Source organism: Ambystoma mexicanum, chromosome 7p (assembly GCF_040938575.1).
Source record: "Ambystoma mexicanum isolate Mex_15411 chromosome 7p, UKY_AmexF1_1, whole genome shotgun sequence".
NCBI lineage: Eukaryota > Metazoa > Chordata > Amphibia > Caudata > Ambystomatidae > Ambystoma > Ambystoma mexicanum.
The window spans coordinates 441,085,679-441,103,220 of NC_090939.1; the positions used below are offsets into that span (position 1 = coordinate 441,085,679).

A 17,542-nucleotide genomic window follows, 5' to 3' on the forward strand; every position below is an offset into this window, starting at 1 on the left:
TCAAACTAAAGAACAAGTAATTGGGGACCCCTCAGATTAAGTCATTCTGGTGTGACGAACTCTTTAAAAATGAAGAACTGAGAAACCAGCAGGGTGGACTGCCCCCCCCCTGCCACAGATAACATGCTGTGATTTGGGACCTGGCGATCAAGGATATCAACACAATTGTGAGGTTGCTTGGGTGAGAAATCGTGAAGCTGCAGTGAAAGAACTGCATCAGCATCGTACCACCCTTGGGGCTTGTTGCAAACCCAGGTGGAAACCTATAGAGGAGCACATCAGTTCTAATAGGAAGCAACCACTGTCCTCCAAGCTGAACCAAGTGTGAAGAATCCAGGCCACTGTTCCGCAATAAGGAGGGATTAAATGCCTATCTGGCAGCAGCAAGAAAATCAAAAAGATATACCAGTAAGGGTATGATACCCGGCGGCAGAGCTTACCCTTACTTTTACGGTCCATAACCCAAGTTAAGAGCCCAAACGAGTGTGATAGTGCTGGAAGTCGGCATTTGCAGTGTGATTACAGCCCGCCACCCAAGTTAAGAGCCCCGAGACTGTAATAGTGCTGGATGTGGGCATTTGCGGTATGATTACGGCCAACCACCCAAGTTAAGAGCACAGAGGGTGTAATAGTGCTGGAAGTGGGCATTTTCAGTGTGATTACAGCCCACCACCCAAGTTAAGAGCCCAAAGAGTGTAATAGTGCCGGAAGTGGGCATTTGCAGTGTGATTAAGACCCGCCACCCAAGTTAAGAGCCCAAAGAGTGTAATGGTCCCGGGAGTGGGCATTTCCACTATGATTACGGCCCACCACCCAAGTTAAGAGCCCAAAGACTGTAATAGTGCCAGAAGTGGGAATTTGCAGGTGATTACGGCCGCCACTCAAGTTAAGAGCCCAAAGAGTGTAATAGTGCCGGAAGTGGGCATTTGCAGTGTGATTATGGCCTGCCACCCAAGTTAAGAGCCCAATGAGTGTAATAATCCTGGAAGTGGGTATTTGAAGTGTCATTACAGACCACCACCATCTTAAGAGCCCGAAGAGAGTGATGGTGCTGGAAGTGGGCATTTAGTAGTGCCAATAAGGACAGAGTCAGCCTTTCCACCCGGGTAATAACATCGGCACCTGCGATTGAAAGATGCAGGTACTAAGTCTATTTTTAAGAAAGTTGGAAAATAGCCCTTTCCTACTGGATCAGGTTCCTTCTTTCCTGTTGTCTGTACTGTGTTTTCAATGTTGATTCGAAAAGCAACCCAGACATAGGATTAGAGATGAGAGGTAGTGGTGATGCCATTATAGCGAACAACTTTCTTTTATTACTTTTTTTTTTGTAAGTCTATAGCACCCACGACTCATGACTTCAATCGGAGCTGCTAATGTGGGTGCTGGTAGTTGCAGCAGGGCATGGGGAAAATGGCAGCCAAGGCAAGGGGTAGTCAGAGCTCAGGCTGCTCGGAACGCAGGCACTATAACTGCTACCCCCATTTAGCGCAACCTGATTGGCTGAAGGTCTGTCACAGAATTTAAACCTTTCTCAGTGGTTGCTTGATGATCCTAGCCTGTCAGATGAAATGTCCAAGGTATTTGATCGAAGGTGGAAATGGCTTTGTTACGGTGTCCATGAGCTTCAGAATACAGAAAGAGTTCTGTGCCTCTGTGTGTGTTCCTTGAAATGTCTCAATGAAACTGGAGGTAATCAACGACAACCCGGGCGCCTACTGATGACTGATGTGGACACAAAGGGCTTTAAAGTGCTCAAACTTTCTCAGGCAAACATGTGCTGTGCAACAATCAAAAATGTGGTCATGTTGTGGCTACATAAGACCTTGCTGCAAAAAAGCCTCTGTGGATGCTTGTTCTTTGTTGAAGTCAGAGATCTGTGCCTGTGTTGAGACGTGTTGCCCTGATATAGTCCATTTACATTGGTCTCGTTAATTACGCAGGGATGCTAAGGTTTAATGGAAAGGAAGGAGTATTGAATGCCTGCACGGCTTATTTTCTTGAGACCGCAGATCTGCTTTTGGGCCGCGGTAACTCTTGGTATAAATATTGCCAATGCGGGTGACAATGTGATCATCTCGGATTCACTACGGAAGCGCAGAGGGAACAATCAGAGGCGTGACATCCAAATCCATGCAAAACTCGACATGTGTGCACACATTCCCAGCCACTGGCATCTGGAATGGGAGTGATCATTTGCGTAAATTACATTTATAATTGCGTTCAATAAAAGTAAGCAGGTGTTCGATTATTAACTGGATTTTTAGCCAGAGGAAACAACAACAAAAATCAGATTTTCAAGTGGGTGGTTTTATTTAAACACATATCTAACCATACATGTGCAGATACCGTGTGATATGCAGGTATCAGCGAGCACTAATTGATAATGATAAGTTATTTACATAGCACCTTAATCCAAAGCGCTTTACTGAGCACATATTTACATACAATAACACCCAACCGAAATTGGTACTCATTTATCGACCTCGGAAGGATGAAAGGCTGTCTATCATATAGATATTGGTACAGGCCTGATCAGTCATTCTGGGCCTGCACATGCTTGTGAGTCACGGCTTTGAAAATGCACTGTCGGAGGGACAGACCTCTCAAGTGCACCACAAGCACCGCTATGGCTATGCACCTCTGCCCCTCTCCCGCATCCGCAGCACCGGAGGGCCTCACTCTCCCGCAGCACTCCATACAAATGGAAGCACTTTTGGTCAAGTGCATTGCTTACAAATGATATGAACAGAACATTCCTCTTCTCTTCCAACAAGTCCCCCATTAGGAATGAGCCTGCTTGTTTTTTTGATTAATCATTGCCTATGCAATTAAATGCGTGGCAACATGGCATGGAGTAAATATAAGATGTGTCAAGTTAATAGCATATCCGTGTCAATGCAGAAGAGTGTCATGATAAGTTACGTAATGGCAACTACACGCATGTCATGCGTTGTGCCTTGGCATGTTAACTGCTTATGCCATGCTCGCAAACATAGTAAGAATCCCGAGTTCGACATATAAACTCTAATAGACTGAACAGGACAATTTACACATTGATACAGTTGTGCTGGATAATACGCCGAACAAACAGACAGCCCTGAACAGCTATAGCCACTAACCCACAGACCTGTCATTCAAAATGATTGACGAGTGTTTACAGTAAAGGAACCAATCGACGCTCCAGAAAAACGTATACAACACCGCCATCTCAGCCATCCTTTCAATGGTAGCATTGGTCAGCTAAAAGTACTTTAATGAACCACAAAAGCGCAAAAGGCACAACTTATTAAAACAAAATATACCAACTGGTGCTTCAGCGATATCCCTCCTCCCGGTTTCCCCTCCTCTCCTTACCCCCCCCCCCCCGCTCAAATCCACCTCGCCTCACACACCTGCTTCCTGAGAGTGAATCACTGTCCAGAAAGGAAATGAGGTGTGTTCTCAGCTCTGTTTCCTTCGCTAATGTCAGAGGGAAAGCTGCATTGTGGAGAAGCATTGTGTACCTGCCTATACCCCTATTAGTACCAGCTGCTGTCTCACAACTCAGTCCGATTCATCTGTTTTTGCACTGTTCCCAAAAAGATGAGGGCCCTATTGTCAATATTGATGGAGGAGAACCTTGGGATGAGTCAACCGGGGCTTAGCCTCTTCCTGGCAACAAAAACATATTCCACATATGATCAGAGGCTGCAGTGGAAGGGAACTAGAGGGTATGCTGATCCTCTATTTTTGGGAAAATCCACCATCGTTGCCGTAATTTTTGTTACCCAGAGCAGCACAACTGGACAGCAGACACAGGGAATGTTTGTGCTTTGATCCCTGCCCTCTACTGTGAATTCACACCTGGGATCTGGTGAGAAAGGAGTTATCTTGTTCTTTGCTGGTTGGTGTTTGATTATTTCAGTAGCCTGCCTGGGACATAATACCTTTCCTGAGCCATCACATAGCCTTGCACCTCAGTGATCAGCATTTGTCTTCTGGATGTAAGAACAAGTAATGTCAAATTGCTGCAGGTACAGATGTGTGTGCAGGTAACGGGTTGGGGCTTGTTGCTCTAGTCCTTGGCATGCTCCCTAAGAGGTGCAAATGGCGAGGGTGCATAAAGATGCATGCTGCAGAGGGGCATCACTAAAAGTAATCAGGGTTATTTGAGATGCATTTCCTTTCACTGTTTCTTTAACTCTTGCTAGAACCGTTGTAAAACAGTGTTGGAGGTGCAGTGGAGGAAGACTAGGACCCAGGTATGGGGTTTGTATTGGGAGAAGGGAGTACGAGAGGGGGTACGGGGTGAGTGGGGGTCAGAGGCAAAAAGGGAAAGGGGTAGAGGTGAAGGAGGCAGGCAGAGGGTAACATAGTTCCACTAAACAATAAAAAAACATAGTTCCACTACTTTGTTTGTACACTTTGACCCCTGCATGTGGTTGAGGTACACACACGTATGTGTGTATAAGGCAGGCGATGTGAGAAAAAAAATGGTTGTTGACAGTCTTAAATAATCACAACTAAAGTTAGACAAGTGTACATGAAAAAAATAAATGTCATCAAAATGCAAAAGAAGTTGAGTCAGTATTCACACCAGAGAGTTGGAGGTTCCTGGATGTTCTCTGGTTGGGCGGTCTCCTCATCCAGTAATATGGAATAATTCAGCGATCAACAGGCCGAGCGCTCTCGCCCCAGGAAGGCCTTTAGCAGGGTTGTGTATACATGTTGTTGGCATGCCGCAACACCAAAACACACATGTGCATAGGGGATCTGCATAGAAACACCCTTAAGGAGACCTTGTGTTGACTTTTAAGAAAGGGGAAAGGATCTGTTGAAAAAACAGTATCTGGAGCTCTCGTGTTTGTGTCTGTAAACTGTGGCAGGCATACTGTGTTAGGAGGGCCGGGGCAAGAACATATGCAGCCCCATGCTAAGTGTCATTTCTCTGGCCTCCCTCTCACAATAGGGTAGATTTGGTCATTTCAGGGCCAGCTGGCACAGCTGGTGCCCCTGTGCGTTCGACTTCCCAGGCAGACACCTGTGGTAGCTTCATTGCAGCAGGGGTCTGCCTGTCAGCCAGATGCAAACCGTATAGTTTGGCAAATAAACACAGGATGGGATCTAGCAGAAAATACACCTTCGTTTCTCCATTATTATTACTATTTTTATGATTATTGATTTGCACAGCACCTCTTGCAAGACTCCTACAGCTTCTAAGCGCTAGGCCGTGGATCAACAATTTGGCTAACTTTTGTGACCAGAAGTGCGGAAGCGACCTACATGGTCTTGAAAGCTACCCTAAAAAATACAAACAAGATGAATACAATTCTTACCTTGCCCTGCACTGCTTCTCTAGTTTTTAAAACCAAAAGCTTAGAATAACCGGTGTTTTACCAATGCGCTGCCTTCATTGGGGTGAATGGCCAGTGGCCACGTTGCAGGGTCATGTTTGTTGAGCACAGTATCGCCTTTGCACAGTGCCGGCCCTGGGAATGGGCAGTCTGTGCCATCTCTCAGGGCCCCATCCTCATGGGGCCCCTCAGGCACCAGCTGGCTCATGTATTCTGTATACCAAGTTATGCAGTTTAAATAACACATGGGCTGCTCTGTTCCAGGCACAAGGCTGTTTTTCTGTGTGTCGCAGTGAGGCCATGCTGTCTCACCACCCAATCCCATCTGATGCCGCGGAGACAAATACCTCCCCCGCCCCCACCCCCAAGCAGGACAGCAGAAGCTCCCAGTGGGGCATCACAAATACTTTACTTTTTAGCACACTCTTTGTCATGGTGGAGCTCAGAAAGTGGAAGCTATATATAAGTGAGGGTTCATTTAAGTAACCATTGTTTTCGACAAGGCCTTCTTAACGTGTCAGTTATTAAAAAGCAACAGGGGCATTTGTATTCGCAATGGGCACACAAAGCACAAGTTCGCTGCTTAAAGCATTGCTTTCTCAAAGAAGACAATTAAAATACAGCACAGAAAAAAGTGTTAAACGATCTCCCTTTCATGTGTTCTCATTTCATGCATCTGTAGAAGAACATCACCTTTTCCTCACAAGAAGGCCTTCGTCAAACAATGAAAAGCAACCAGGTTACCTTCTCACTCCGCTATCTTTTTTTCTGATGGAAAGTGTCTTCCAATGGGATTTTCCAATTGACAAACCTTCTTTTGTTGTAATCAGGGCCTTTAATTCTTGAAAGTAAGTTTACAAAACCCACAGTGTAGTTTTTTTAGCCTTCAGCTGAATTATTTTCTGGTATTGTTAGTCTTCCATTCAAGATGAGGAAAAATGATGCTACACTTGTATTATTTGTGCTTACAACATTCCTCTAAGGATGTATATACTTGTCTGAGTGGGTTATTATGGCCGGTGTACTTTTCAAGTCATCGCTTTTAAATTCAGTACCGTTGAAAGCCATACGAACACGAGGAGGAGCGGGCAAGTGGCATATGATTTGCCAGGTGCTTGGGTATAGCAGGAGATGATGCTGGACTGGAGAGGTTGTTTCCCTGATCCCCGCCATGTACTGATTTTGTTAAGATTCAAAGCCCTCCATAATTGCTTACTCTCGCTACCTCACTATGTCCCCAGTATATAGGAACAGCTTTATTTGCACTCTAAGGCAATCCTGCAACAGGAACTTTGCACAGCCTGCACCAGCCCCAGTGCCTGTTTTTGGAACTTCTGGTCACAGCACAAGATTTGTGTTGGTTATCTAGCTCATCTTATTTTTAAAAACATGCATGAAGATTAATTTATGTTAATAAACATCATCTGTAGTGTCTCAGTTAAAATCATGTTGCTAGTTTCGACAATACAGCCTAATATGTACCCCATAAAAATAAATACAATCTTGAAACCGCTGCAAAAACTGTTAACTTCAGTTAGCAAAATGAAGGGCCAATGGGGTTTTCCAATGGGGTGTTGCCATTATAAAACGCTTCTGTGAATTAGGCCCTTAGTCACATGGTTTTCCACCGCACTCCAAAGTCAGATGATCATTTCAAACCAAAGTTGCAAAAGGACAAGCAAGAAAATAATTGTGTCTACCAACTACAGCTGGGAAGATGTGTTCAAGTGTCCAAGTTGCAGAGTGGCCTCACATCCTGGCATCCCACTTAACCAAAGTGCCCTCTCCTGGGTAAATCAGCGTGTCTCACTATGCCTTCTTGCCAAACTAGAAAATCCCTACAAGTGATTTGGCTCACACTGTGCCCTGTTCCAAAAAAGCCCTACTTATGACACTGCCCCATGTATGATACTCACATTGGCCATTCATATATTAGACATGATATGATATGATATGGCGTTTGTAACGCGCCTATACACAAGTGTTTCAAGGCGCGAAAATCACGAAGTGCACTTGTTCATTGTCTTGATCCTGGCAATTGCTCTTAATGGAATCTTAATGTGATCTGTTCTAGTATCATAGACACTGTGACGTAATTGATGTGCAAATTAGTGAGGGTCTCAGCTCCCAGGGCCAGCAGCCCTACCTTTGCATGTGATTGCGCAAAGCCGTTATGAAGCAACAACAACAAAAACGTTCCGTGGAGCTACTAATGGCTCAAGTGAAATGTCGCATTCCGTAGGGGCGGGATCTCGCAGTTGAAAGAGTGTAATGGAAAACGCAGAAGTACTTCAGTCGTCATTCCCAAATCATCCTGAGTCCCGGGGAGCCGGAGGGGCACCCGCCCTGGGCCACTTCCTGCAAGGGGGTGACACGGCAGAAATGAGCGCACGAAAGTGCCGTGTAACCAAAGGCATGCATGGGCGAAAGAATGCGTCTGCTCCTCGGGAGCGAGAGCAGCGAGTGTGTGTGAGAGGCTGCAGAGGGCCGAGCGCGCCCGCCCACACGCATACCTCGCATACGAGCGAGCACGGCGCGGCCGGCGCGGGGAAACTGAAACCGCCGCGCGCCGGTCCTCGCGGGCCGCTCGCCGGGCGCCAAGGCTGTGGCGCATTCTTGGTGCATTGGTGCGCCTCCGCAGGCGCGCGCGTTCTCACAGAAACCGCGCATTCATCATCCCGCCCGCTTTGCTTAACGCATGGCACCGGCACCTGTCATATGTCGGCGCCCGAGACAAAATGGCCCATTTCTCATTTCTAATAACGACGTAAAATGATTAACTAACGAGTTGAAAAACACAAGTACATTGGTTCGAAAGTACAGTAGGCGATGGCTATGCACTGGACTAGTTTTAAACCAATTCGTGGACACAGTGTATTAAACACCGCAGTCATTGTTTCCGACAAGCTCTGCTTTTCAACTTAGCGCAACTTTTCCGAATGTTCTATATTAGTTCAAACCACATTAAAAAATGACAATCCTCCGTATTCGGTGTGGCTCATTCCCCCAACCTGTTGGATTTCAGTCACGTATATTCACCGGCCAGTCACTTATCGAATGAGGATGCCATACGCATTTCATCATCGGCGCGATCGGAGCTATCTTGGAAGCTATTCCAAGTCCTCGTGTTAGGGCGACATGGGTGTAACCCGGCCACCGCGTCGAATGTGCCATGGCAATATCCACGTGAATGAACCTGCAGCAATGCCATTGGTGCTCATTAATGAAGGTATCTTTCTGCACGCACACCACAGTGAGAGATTGACAGTGACTAGCCCAAGATCACAACGGATCGTGACGTGAGCCGACACACAAAACCGAAGACGGTCTGCTCTTAGCTATTTGTCTTGCAAATGTACTTATTCGTCCTCAACAGTCAATCCGTTATTCTGAAAAGAGTATACAAACAAGGACGCGTGCACCCCCTCTCCCTCCTCAGCATGGAAGTTGCTCGGTGCTACTTCCCATGTATGGTGAGAGCAGGCTCCAAGGCCAGCCATGATAAAACCCCGAGGAATGCAGAAGCAACAGACTGCATTCCCGGCGGCTACGCGCAGCCACGTCAAAGTTAACTCCGAGTGTTTCCTCTCCAAAACATATGAGGCGCTGTGTGGGTCAGGTGTTTACGCGAGCAGCCGCGACTTTGCCAATGAACTAACGCGTCGCCCAACACCCACACGGGTGTCGATAGAGGCGTTCTCTGCGCATTCTTTAGGAAGCATCCTGTATTTTTCTACATTTCTGGCCATCTCATGTGTATGAAATTGCAGACGTCTATACGCGTATTGCCCGTTTGGGGCTTAAAGCGCTTGGAAACCATGATGCGTTAACGGAAGGCGACTCGTAGTAACTATATGCCACGTGCTTGCTTTGTCACCTATACACCCCTGAAGACACACACACACACACACCGTTGCACAAAGCGAAAAAACAAGTACTTAATAAAGACACTGCGGTACGTCTCGTGATGTCATTTAAAATGTATAGCAGTCCCCTCCTCCCTTTCACTTTTGATATTCAGAGCAAAATAACTCATTCCTATACGTTTCTGACTTCGGTGCGATATACTGCCATCCGCATTGTGTGCCCCCAGCGCTCCCCTCACCTGCTGGCTCTGGTGCTGCTGGTGATAGTAGGCTGTGGAACACGCTGACACCGGGTTTGGCAGGCACTGGTGCACTCCATACGCCTGGTGATACATAACATCCAGACAACTCATGGCAGGTCCAATAAGTCCGGGGGAAAGAAAGCTCGCGTCCCGCTCCACCTCCTGATCCCTTCCACCGCGGAGCGAGCTCTCCTCTTCAATAAGCAGCTCAGAGTTTGTGGGTACCCTATCTTCCTTCTTCCTCCTGTTGCTCCCCGTCTCCGGCTCTTATATAGTGGGCACTTTAAGCGCACTCACTCCTGACAGCTCCCGCTGCACATGCTGGAGGCGCAGCGAGACACAGGAGAAAGCCTGCAGCTAATGATATTTGCATACTGACAATGGGAGCGCCCGTGCTGACCAATCACAATTCTGCTTCGGGCAGTCTCGACGCTGCTCTGTCCAACCAGAGTGCGCCTTCATTACACCCCTGGGTCGAGAAAAATAACCGTAACACTCGCACCCCCTGCAGTTTCAGTATCCTCGGGCTCCTCCCACCTGGAGGTCTGCACCCATTTACTTTGCCCCCTCCGCATGTATTGCCTATACAACGTTCCCTAGTTTGTCCATGCCCCCTCGCAATCCCGCCAGCACTCGTTTCAATCCCTTTTAAATCCCACCCACTACCGTAAACTTCCTTCCGGATGTTTAACATGGGTATTTAATTTCTCGGGACTTAACTCAACCTGCTCCCCAACGGACAGACTCCGCCACCTGCACCTACACATCTCCCCGTGACACGAACTCACTTCTGAATATCTTCCTTATCTCGAGGGCACCTTCATCCCGACCCCCTGCCTGCTTCGAGAATGATACTATTTATAATTAACCCGTCAGAACCCCGTCCACTGTGGCTTCCTCCCAATTGCCGCCATAAAAGACTCGTTGATGAGTTCCATTCCTCTAAACAAGGCTATGCTTAAACATGCCATGAGTAGTGTCCAAATAATCCCACCCCCTAGTGCGTACCTCCTGCATCTATCCATTCTATACATTCTGTTTACTTCCTGCTTCTCTACACACAGTACCTATGACCAATCAACTTCCGGGGCACCATTGGTCCAGCGATGAATACTGGTTTCTAAACCACCAATCAGCTCCACACCTCTAGTACACCAGAAGGGATCCGAACAGATTGGAAACAGAAGCACATTATAAGCCTCCTTACCCAGCTTTGGGTATGTGGACGGAACAGCAGCCTTATCTCCAAAAGGTCGCGGATCTTAGGTTGTTTGCTACACAGAGAACATATAATTATTCCCATGATTAAAGGGACTGTCCAGTCAAGGTTGTATACAAATATCTACTTTATTATTATCACAACAGACAGTTCTAGCACACTATGAAATGCAACCCACCCTGTAAAGGAATGTAGCGGACAGACAGTTTAAAAGAAGGAAAAGGGTGGCACTCTGGATACTGACAAGAGGGTAGTCGGTATAGTAAATAATCACAGCAGTTCAAGGATACTTGGCTTCATCACAAAGGGAGCAATGGGTCGTAAAATGTCTCTAGGGGCTTTTCAGATGAGGACAGAGGGGACAGAACCACAATGTACCTTGCGCTGTTGGAGTTCTTGTTGCTCGACAGGGTCGATTCAGTTTGAGGGCACTTTACAGCTTCTACTACAGAGTTCAAGATGGGCGACAGCTGCGAGTATCAGGTGGCAACCAGTTTAGTGAGTGAGGCTGGACGGACTGTTGCAGGATGGCCTACAGGGTGGCTCGGGATCAGGAATCATCTCACTGCTGCTTGGGGATTCTGAAGCACTAGTCGAGGCAACTCAGGCGGCTTTAGCGAATGCGGTGGAACAGTCAGTGGTGCAGTGGATTGCAGCTTGAGAGGCTCGACTGGCTCAAAAATATCCTTTAAGATGGACATCGGTAGATGCTTGTCGATGAACTTTTCCTAGCGTCTCCCCTGGGCTTTTGTTGTGCTTTAAGGCAGACGGCCCAAAGCTGAGGAGTGTGTTGCAGGCAGCTGCCTTGTCCTTGGTTTTTGTTTTAGAGACTCTAGCACTTTCTACCTAGGAAGCATGCTGCAGATCCTAGCAGGACGCACAGTGTGTTGGCTGGGTACCAGTTCTGGACCTACTGGAGGTTTCAGTATATCCTTTTGTTCCCTGAGAGATGTTTAGGAGCATGATCTTGCTTCCCTCTTGGAGATCATGGCCTTCCTTCACTGGCGGAAGATGTAAGGCAGACTGTACCTTCAGCCAGGATCCAATGCTGAGTTATTCTTGTTACAACTTGTGAAGTTTTCAGATAATTTGCCAAAAAGAGAGGCTCAGCCCTCTTTTAAAGCCAAATGGACCACCTGCATTGGTGAAGGCTAGACCTACCTTAATTTTTTCATTTAATTTATTTAATTGCTTATAGTTTAAAACAAACCTTTGCAATAGCAAGGAATCATCAATGCAATTCATAAAGAACAAAGAAACGATGAAAACAAACATTAAAATATACAAAAAGAAAATGCACCTCAAAAACAAGACTTTCGTATAAAAGCTTTCCCCGTTATTTGTGTACTTATTTTAAAATCAGTTCTAGAAAAGTTAAAATAGATATATCCAAAGAAATGTCATTACTGTTTGAAATTCATTCTGCCACAAAAATGTCTGTGTTTAAAAAAACATGAATCGTAGACAAATGGACTAAACAATTCATGGCGCAATTCAGTAAGGGCATTGCAAACAATTACAAAGTGAGAAAGCGACTCAATATCTACAGCACAATACCTACAACTACGCTGGGACATCGGAATGTTCTCCCTTGCACCTGTTACTTCTCCACTGGGGAGTAGATTCAGTTTAAAACACAACATATCCTGTCTGTGTTTCTTTGAAGGGTGCTTTTGTAAATATGAAGGCAGCACATTAAAACCTTTAATTTCATGTTTCAGATGATAAAAAAAGATGGTGATTAAGCACGCAATCCCGATTTTTGATCCAATCTGTTTCAAACATTAACTTTTTGACATTATTAGGAAAGGCTGTGTAAAGATTCTGGTCAGACACGGGTTGCTGTAAAGAAGAATAGATCCTTTACTCAGGTTAGCATCAATCAAAATAAAGTGGAACTCAAGTGTCCGTGTTCTTTCGGTATTTCGGGTGACATCCTCTCGAGTAGGGATGTCCCGCCTTAGCTGGTAAGTGTTGCGGTCTAATAGGCCCAGTGGTGGGTGTCGCTCGCTTACTCTTGACTTCCCAATTCCATCCGGATTCCCGATGGGAAGAGAGAAAAGAACCACAACAAATGTTAATGGCTTTGTAATAACGTGTTCCCTCCTGACCTCGGGCCAATTACAGGGTCTCTGTTCCGTTTCACGCCGCGTTGTGTCCTCACCAACGCTCTCCCACCTTTTAGAGGGCATTCCCTCCCGTGATCTGCAATGCTCCCGGCCCGCTCACTCTGACACTGGAAGGAACCGGGAAACACAGGGTTAGGTAAAGTGATAAGGTTCTCATGGGGGTGCTCCTGAGTATTGGACATACGCCCTACATCAGCCCATAGGTAAGGATGGGCCCCGCAATGTAGGTCTTCGATTGGGTGGTTTTTGAAGTGGTGGATCGGATGTCCCTCATGGGGAACACAGTGTCAGGAACATCGGTTAGCTAGAGAAGCTCCCAGCGTACTCGCAGGTGTCCTCATCAGCGGAACAGCGGCCACAACCCCACAAACCCCCACTGAAGGATATGGCCGTTTGGGTGGATCCGTCAACCACGACACATAATCAACCACCAGCTGGAATCTGCCAGGCCTGTGCAACATGGAAAAGTCAAAAGGCTGGAGGGTGAGGAACCAACGCATAACACTATGGTTGAAATCCTTCTGGAGGGCAAGCCATCGTAAAGGCGTATGATCAGTGTACAGGGTGAAGTGTCGACCCAAAAGATAATAACGCAGAGCCTCCACTGCCCACTTGATTTCCAAGCACTCCTTTTCAATGGTGAAATACGGTAGCTCATGAGGCAATAGCTTCCGACTGATGAAGGCAATGGGATGAAGGTCAGTTTCGTCGCCTTGAGACAGTACAGCACCCAGACTGCAGCCGTACGCATCAGCTTGCAAATAGAGCTTTTTTGGAGTAGTCGGGGCAACGAAGTACAAGATTAGAGGTAACAATTGAGACAAGGGTGTGAAAGGCCCAGACAGCATCATCTAGCAGGACCCCTGAAAGATGAGATCGGAATGCATCAGCCAAAGGGGCTGCAATGCTAGAAAAGTGGGGAATGAAGCAGCGATAATAGCAGATGAAGCCTAAGAAGTCGTGCATCTCCTTTTTTTTTGGTGGGAAGCACAGTCTCTGGATGGGTTGACTCTTGTCTGTTTGAGGGGTCATCACACCACATCCAACAATGTAGCCCAGATATCTGGCCATCTCTGCAGCCAGGCGGGTTTTCTTTGGATGTATGTGCAAACCCACATCCTTGAGGGCGGTGGCAACCTTCAGGAGGTGGTCGAGGTGTTCTTGCCACATGGGACTGTATACCACAATGTCGTCCAGATAGGCCGCATCATAGGTTTTATGAGACTGTAAGATTCTGTCCATCAGTGTTTGAAAAGTGGCTGGTGCCCCATGTAGGCCGAAAGGAAGGACCGTAAATTGTAATAGACTCTGAGGAGTAGAAAAGGCTGTCTTTTCTTGGTCTTTGGGACTAAGTGGGATCTGCCAATACCCCTTTGTTAAGTCTATTGTACTGAGGTACACTGCTGATCCAAGGCTTTCCAGAAGTTCGTCAATTCGTGACATGCAATAGGCCTCATAGCAGGATGTGGCGTTCAGCTGGTGCAAATACATGCAAAACCTTGTTGTGCTGTTAGGTTTCTGGACCAATATTGTAGGTGAACAGCAGGTGCTTTCGGACGGTACTATAATACCCATTCTCAAAATGTCATTGATTTCCTCTGCTACCATGGCTCTCATGTTATGTTATGTTACTTGGCATTTATATAGTGCCTTATATATCATTGGTATGACCTCAAAGAGATGGTGGGTTGAACGCCCTCAGGAACCACAGTTCTAGTCAGTAGAGAGAGAGAGTGTCTAGGGCCATAGCCGGACTATCTTGTCTGTCTCCTTTTTAATGGAATGTACCGCTTGATTAGTACGGCCAGGTTGGCTGGAAAAAAACGGAAGCGACATGGAATAGTTTCCTCAATAGTCCTTCTTGTTGTTCCTGGGTTAATTGTTCTCCCAGCTTAACATCTCTAATGTCAGTATGGCTTCTTGAAACCAATTGTTATGGTAGGGATAGGTCAACATCGGAGGCAACCAATATGTCGTTTCTAGGGTACTTACATGATTATAGCAAATTGACATGGTACTTTTGTAATTTAGCTCTCCGATCCGGTTGTTTGATCTTGTAGTTTATTGGTCCCAGTACCCTAACAATGGTATAAAGGCTTTTCCAATGAGCCAGCATTTTTTTTCACTCGTATGCAGCAACACCAATACCCTGTCACCTACTGTAAATGAATGGACGCAAGCATTTTTATTGTATGGTTCTTCCTGTTGTGACTGTTCTGTACTCTTCACAGGTTACTCTGGGCAAAATCCCTTACATGGCCTATGTGGCCCCGAAGGTCACAGATGTAGACTGTTAAGTTGGTCTCTTCTTGGGACTCCCATGTTTCTTTTAGCACTTTTAAGATGGTCCGGGGATGTCTTCCAAACAAAAGGTGGAAGGGGGATAATCCGGTGGAGGACTGTGGGGTGTCCGGACAACCATTAGAACCCAGGGTAATGCTCGGTCCCAGCAAAGACCCGTAGGTCCTGTCACTTGTCAGAGCATTTGTTTTATCATCTTGTTGTATCTCTCGATGAGACCATTTGTCTGGGGATGATAAATGGTGGTTTTCAATTGATGAATGTCCAATGTCTTACAGACCTGTTTCATGATGAGAGACATGAAATTAGTGCCCTGATCTGTAACAATCTCCTGAGGCAGTCCCACCCTAGCAAAGCATGGCATCAGGACGTCACACACTTCTCTGGCCGAGGTTCTCTTCAAGGGGAACACTTCTGGATAACTCATTGCATAGTCCACGACTACAAGCAGGTACCGATAGCCTCGGCTGCTGGCCTCTACGGGTCCTACCATGTCCATACCTATCCTTTGGAAGGGTTCCCTTATGAGCGGCATTCGCTGCAAGGGTGCTTTTGGAGGGATATGAGCATGTGTCTTTTGGCAAATGGGGCAGGTCTGACAATGACTAGTCACGTCTGCGTATATTCCAGGTCAGACAAATCCTTGTAGAAGTCTTTTCTGTGTCATGGTTTCTGCCATGTGTCTGCCCGTAGTGTGGTTGTGTCCCAACTGGACAAGAACCTTCCAGTATGAGTGCAGGACAAGCAGTTGTGATATGATCAGGTCCACAGGTGACTCGATATATCAAGCCCTTTTTTTCGCTGAAACACGGATAAGTGGGGGTTCCAACAGTAGGGCCCTGCACCTGTTCACTCGCTCTTTTAAGGGTGTCATCAGTCTCTGTTTCGGTCCAAAAGGACGGCAGATGTTCCTCCAGCTACCAATCGGTCAGACCAACATGCTGATAAGGATTCTCTCCATGCGGCCTACATTTGCCTCTTGGCTGAATGTGATTTGTCTGGTCAAAAATAAGAAGGGGTGGTCAAGTCATCATTTGCAAAAGGGGCACTTTGGAGCCACTCAGTTGTAATGAGCTGCTGGGCAAATCCCGGAACACCAGTGCCTACCAGAACCGGAGCCGGTAAGGTGGGGATCACTGCTGCCTTTACTTGTAGGGATTGTCCAGGGAGCCCCAGTGTGATGTCCCGGGGAGGGTAGGTCTTAATGTCCACATGTACACACTTCACTGGTATTGTTTGGTAAGCATTATTCATTTGATCACTTACTTGGGGTACTTTTGCTGTCTGCTGACTGCTGCTGTCTACCATGACCTGGGTAGGTCGTCCATCCACCGTGACTTCAATAGTGTAGGGGAGACGCCTTCTTCGGTTCTCCTGTGTATGTAAAGCCCAGAGTTCCATGGGCTCTACCTTGATATTCTTCGCACAAAAGCACTCAATGTGTCTCCATTCCCCAAATTCAATGCACTGAGTTTATGGTGGTCTTGACGCGTTGCTTCCAAGAGGTGCCCGGCCTTCGGGTCGTGACTTGGACTGTGTCTGCATCCACGGGGAAGGCCTACTCGACTGACTGTTGCTTCATTATAGGTCTTGCCAGGGGTGGGCTGTGAATGCTTTGGGAAGACTAGCTTTTTGATAGGCTCTGGTGACATCATTGGCTTCAGGCAATGAGAGATGTTGATGCTGGTGTACCCATCTCTGAATAGGCCCTGCCAAGGGCTCAATGAATTGTTCCAACAGTATTTTATCCCTTATTTGGGCCAGCGTGGCAGTTTTGGACTGGAGCCATTTCTCGGATAGGTCCTGGATCCTGTAAAACAGCTGTTGTGGGCTTTCCCCGGGTTTTAATCAGGTTTCGCGATATTGTAGTCGGTAGGTTTCTTGATCCATGCCTAACCTTTCCATTATGGTTTTCTTTAGCTCTGCATAGGGGGTGTTGCCAGTCGGGTTGGTGGCCAGGTAGGCCCCCTGCATTGCACCCGTTAGACGGGGCACGAGGTAGTAACCCCATTTTTCGTCTGGCCACTGGGCCGCTCTGGCAATCCGCTCGAAGTTCACAAAAAAGAAACTATGGTCATCGCAGTATTGATACTTCTGCAGGATAGCACGGGCTATGGCTGGTTGTGTTTTGCTGGCAGCGACAGCTTCCTGGCTTTGGCCTTGGGCGGCTCCTTGATCCTGTAACGCTTGCTGAAGCACTTGACGATCTGCTTGTGACTGGTACCACTGAGCTGAAGTAACTGTTGCAATTGTTGCTGGCCCTCAGCCAGTGTTTTGATGATAGTCCCCATTGCAACAACAAAAGTGGAACTCAAGTGTCCGTGTTCCTTTGTCATTTTTGGTGGCATCCTCTTGAGTACGGATGTCCTGCTTTAGTCGGTAAGGGTTGCAGTTGTATGGGAGCGAGGGGCCCCCAGGCCCACTCGCACCATACACTCCTCAGTACGGGACT

The 17,542-nt window shown here is 47.0% G+C and overlaps 1 protein-coding gene across 1 annotated transcript in view; it reads right to left on the reverse strand.

The window, feature by feature from the left end:
- The window catches only part of VGLL3 (vestigial like family member 3), a 76,604-nt gene extending 66,844 nt beyond the window's left edge, over positions 1-9,760 (reverse strand). The window contains exon 1 of the mRNA XM_069636451.1: positions 9,439-9,760. Coding sequence (XP_069492552.1) covers positions 9,439-9,552 — 114 coding nt within the window. The 5' untranslated portion in view covers positions 9,553-9,760. The remainder of the gene's footprint in view (positions 1-9,438) is intronic.
- Positions 9,761-17,542: the final 7,782 nt, after the last annotated feature.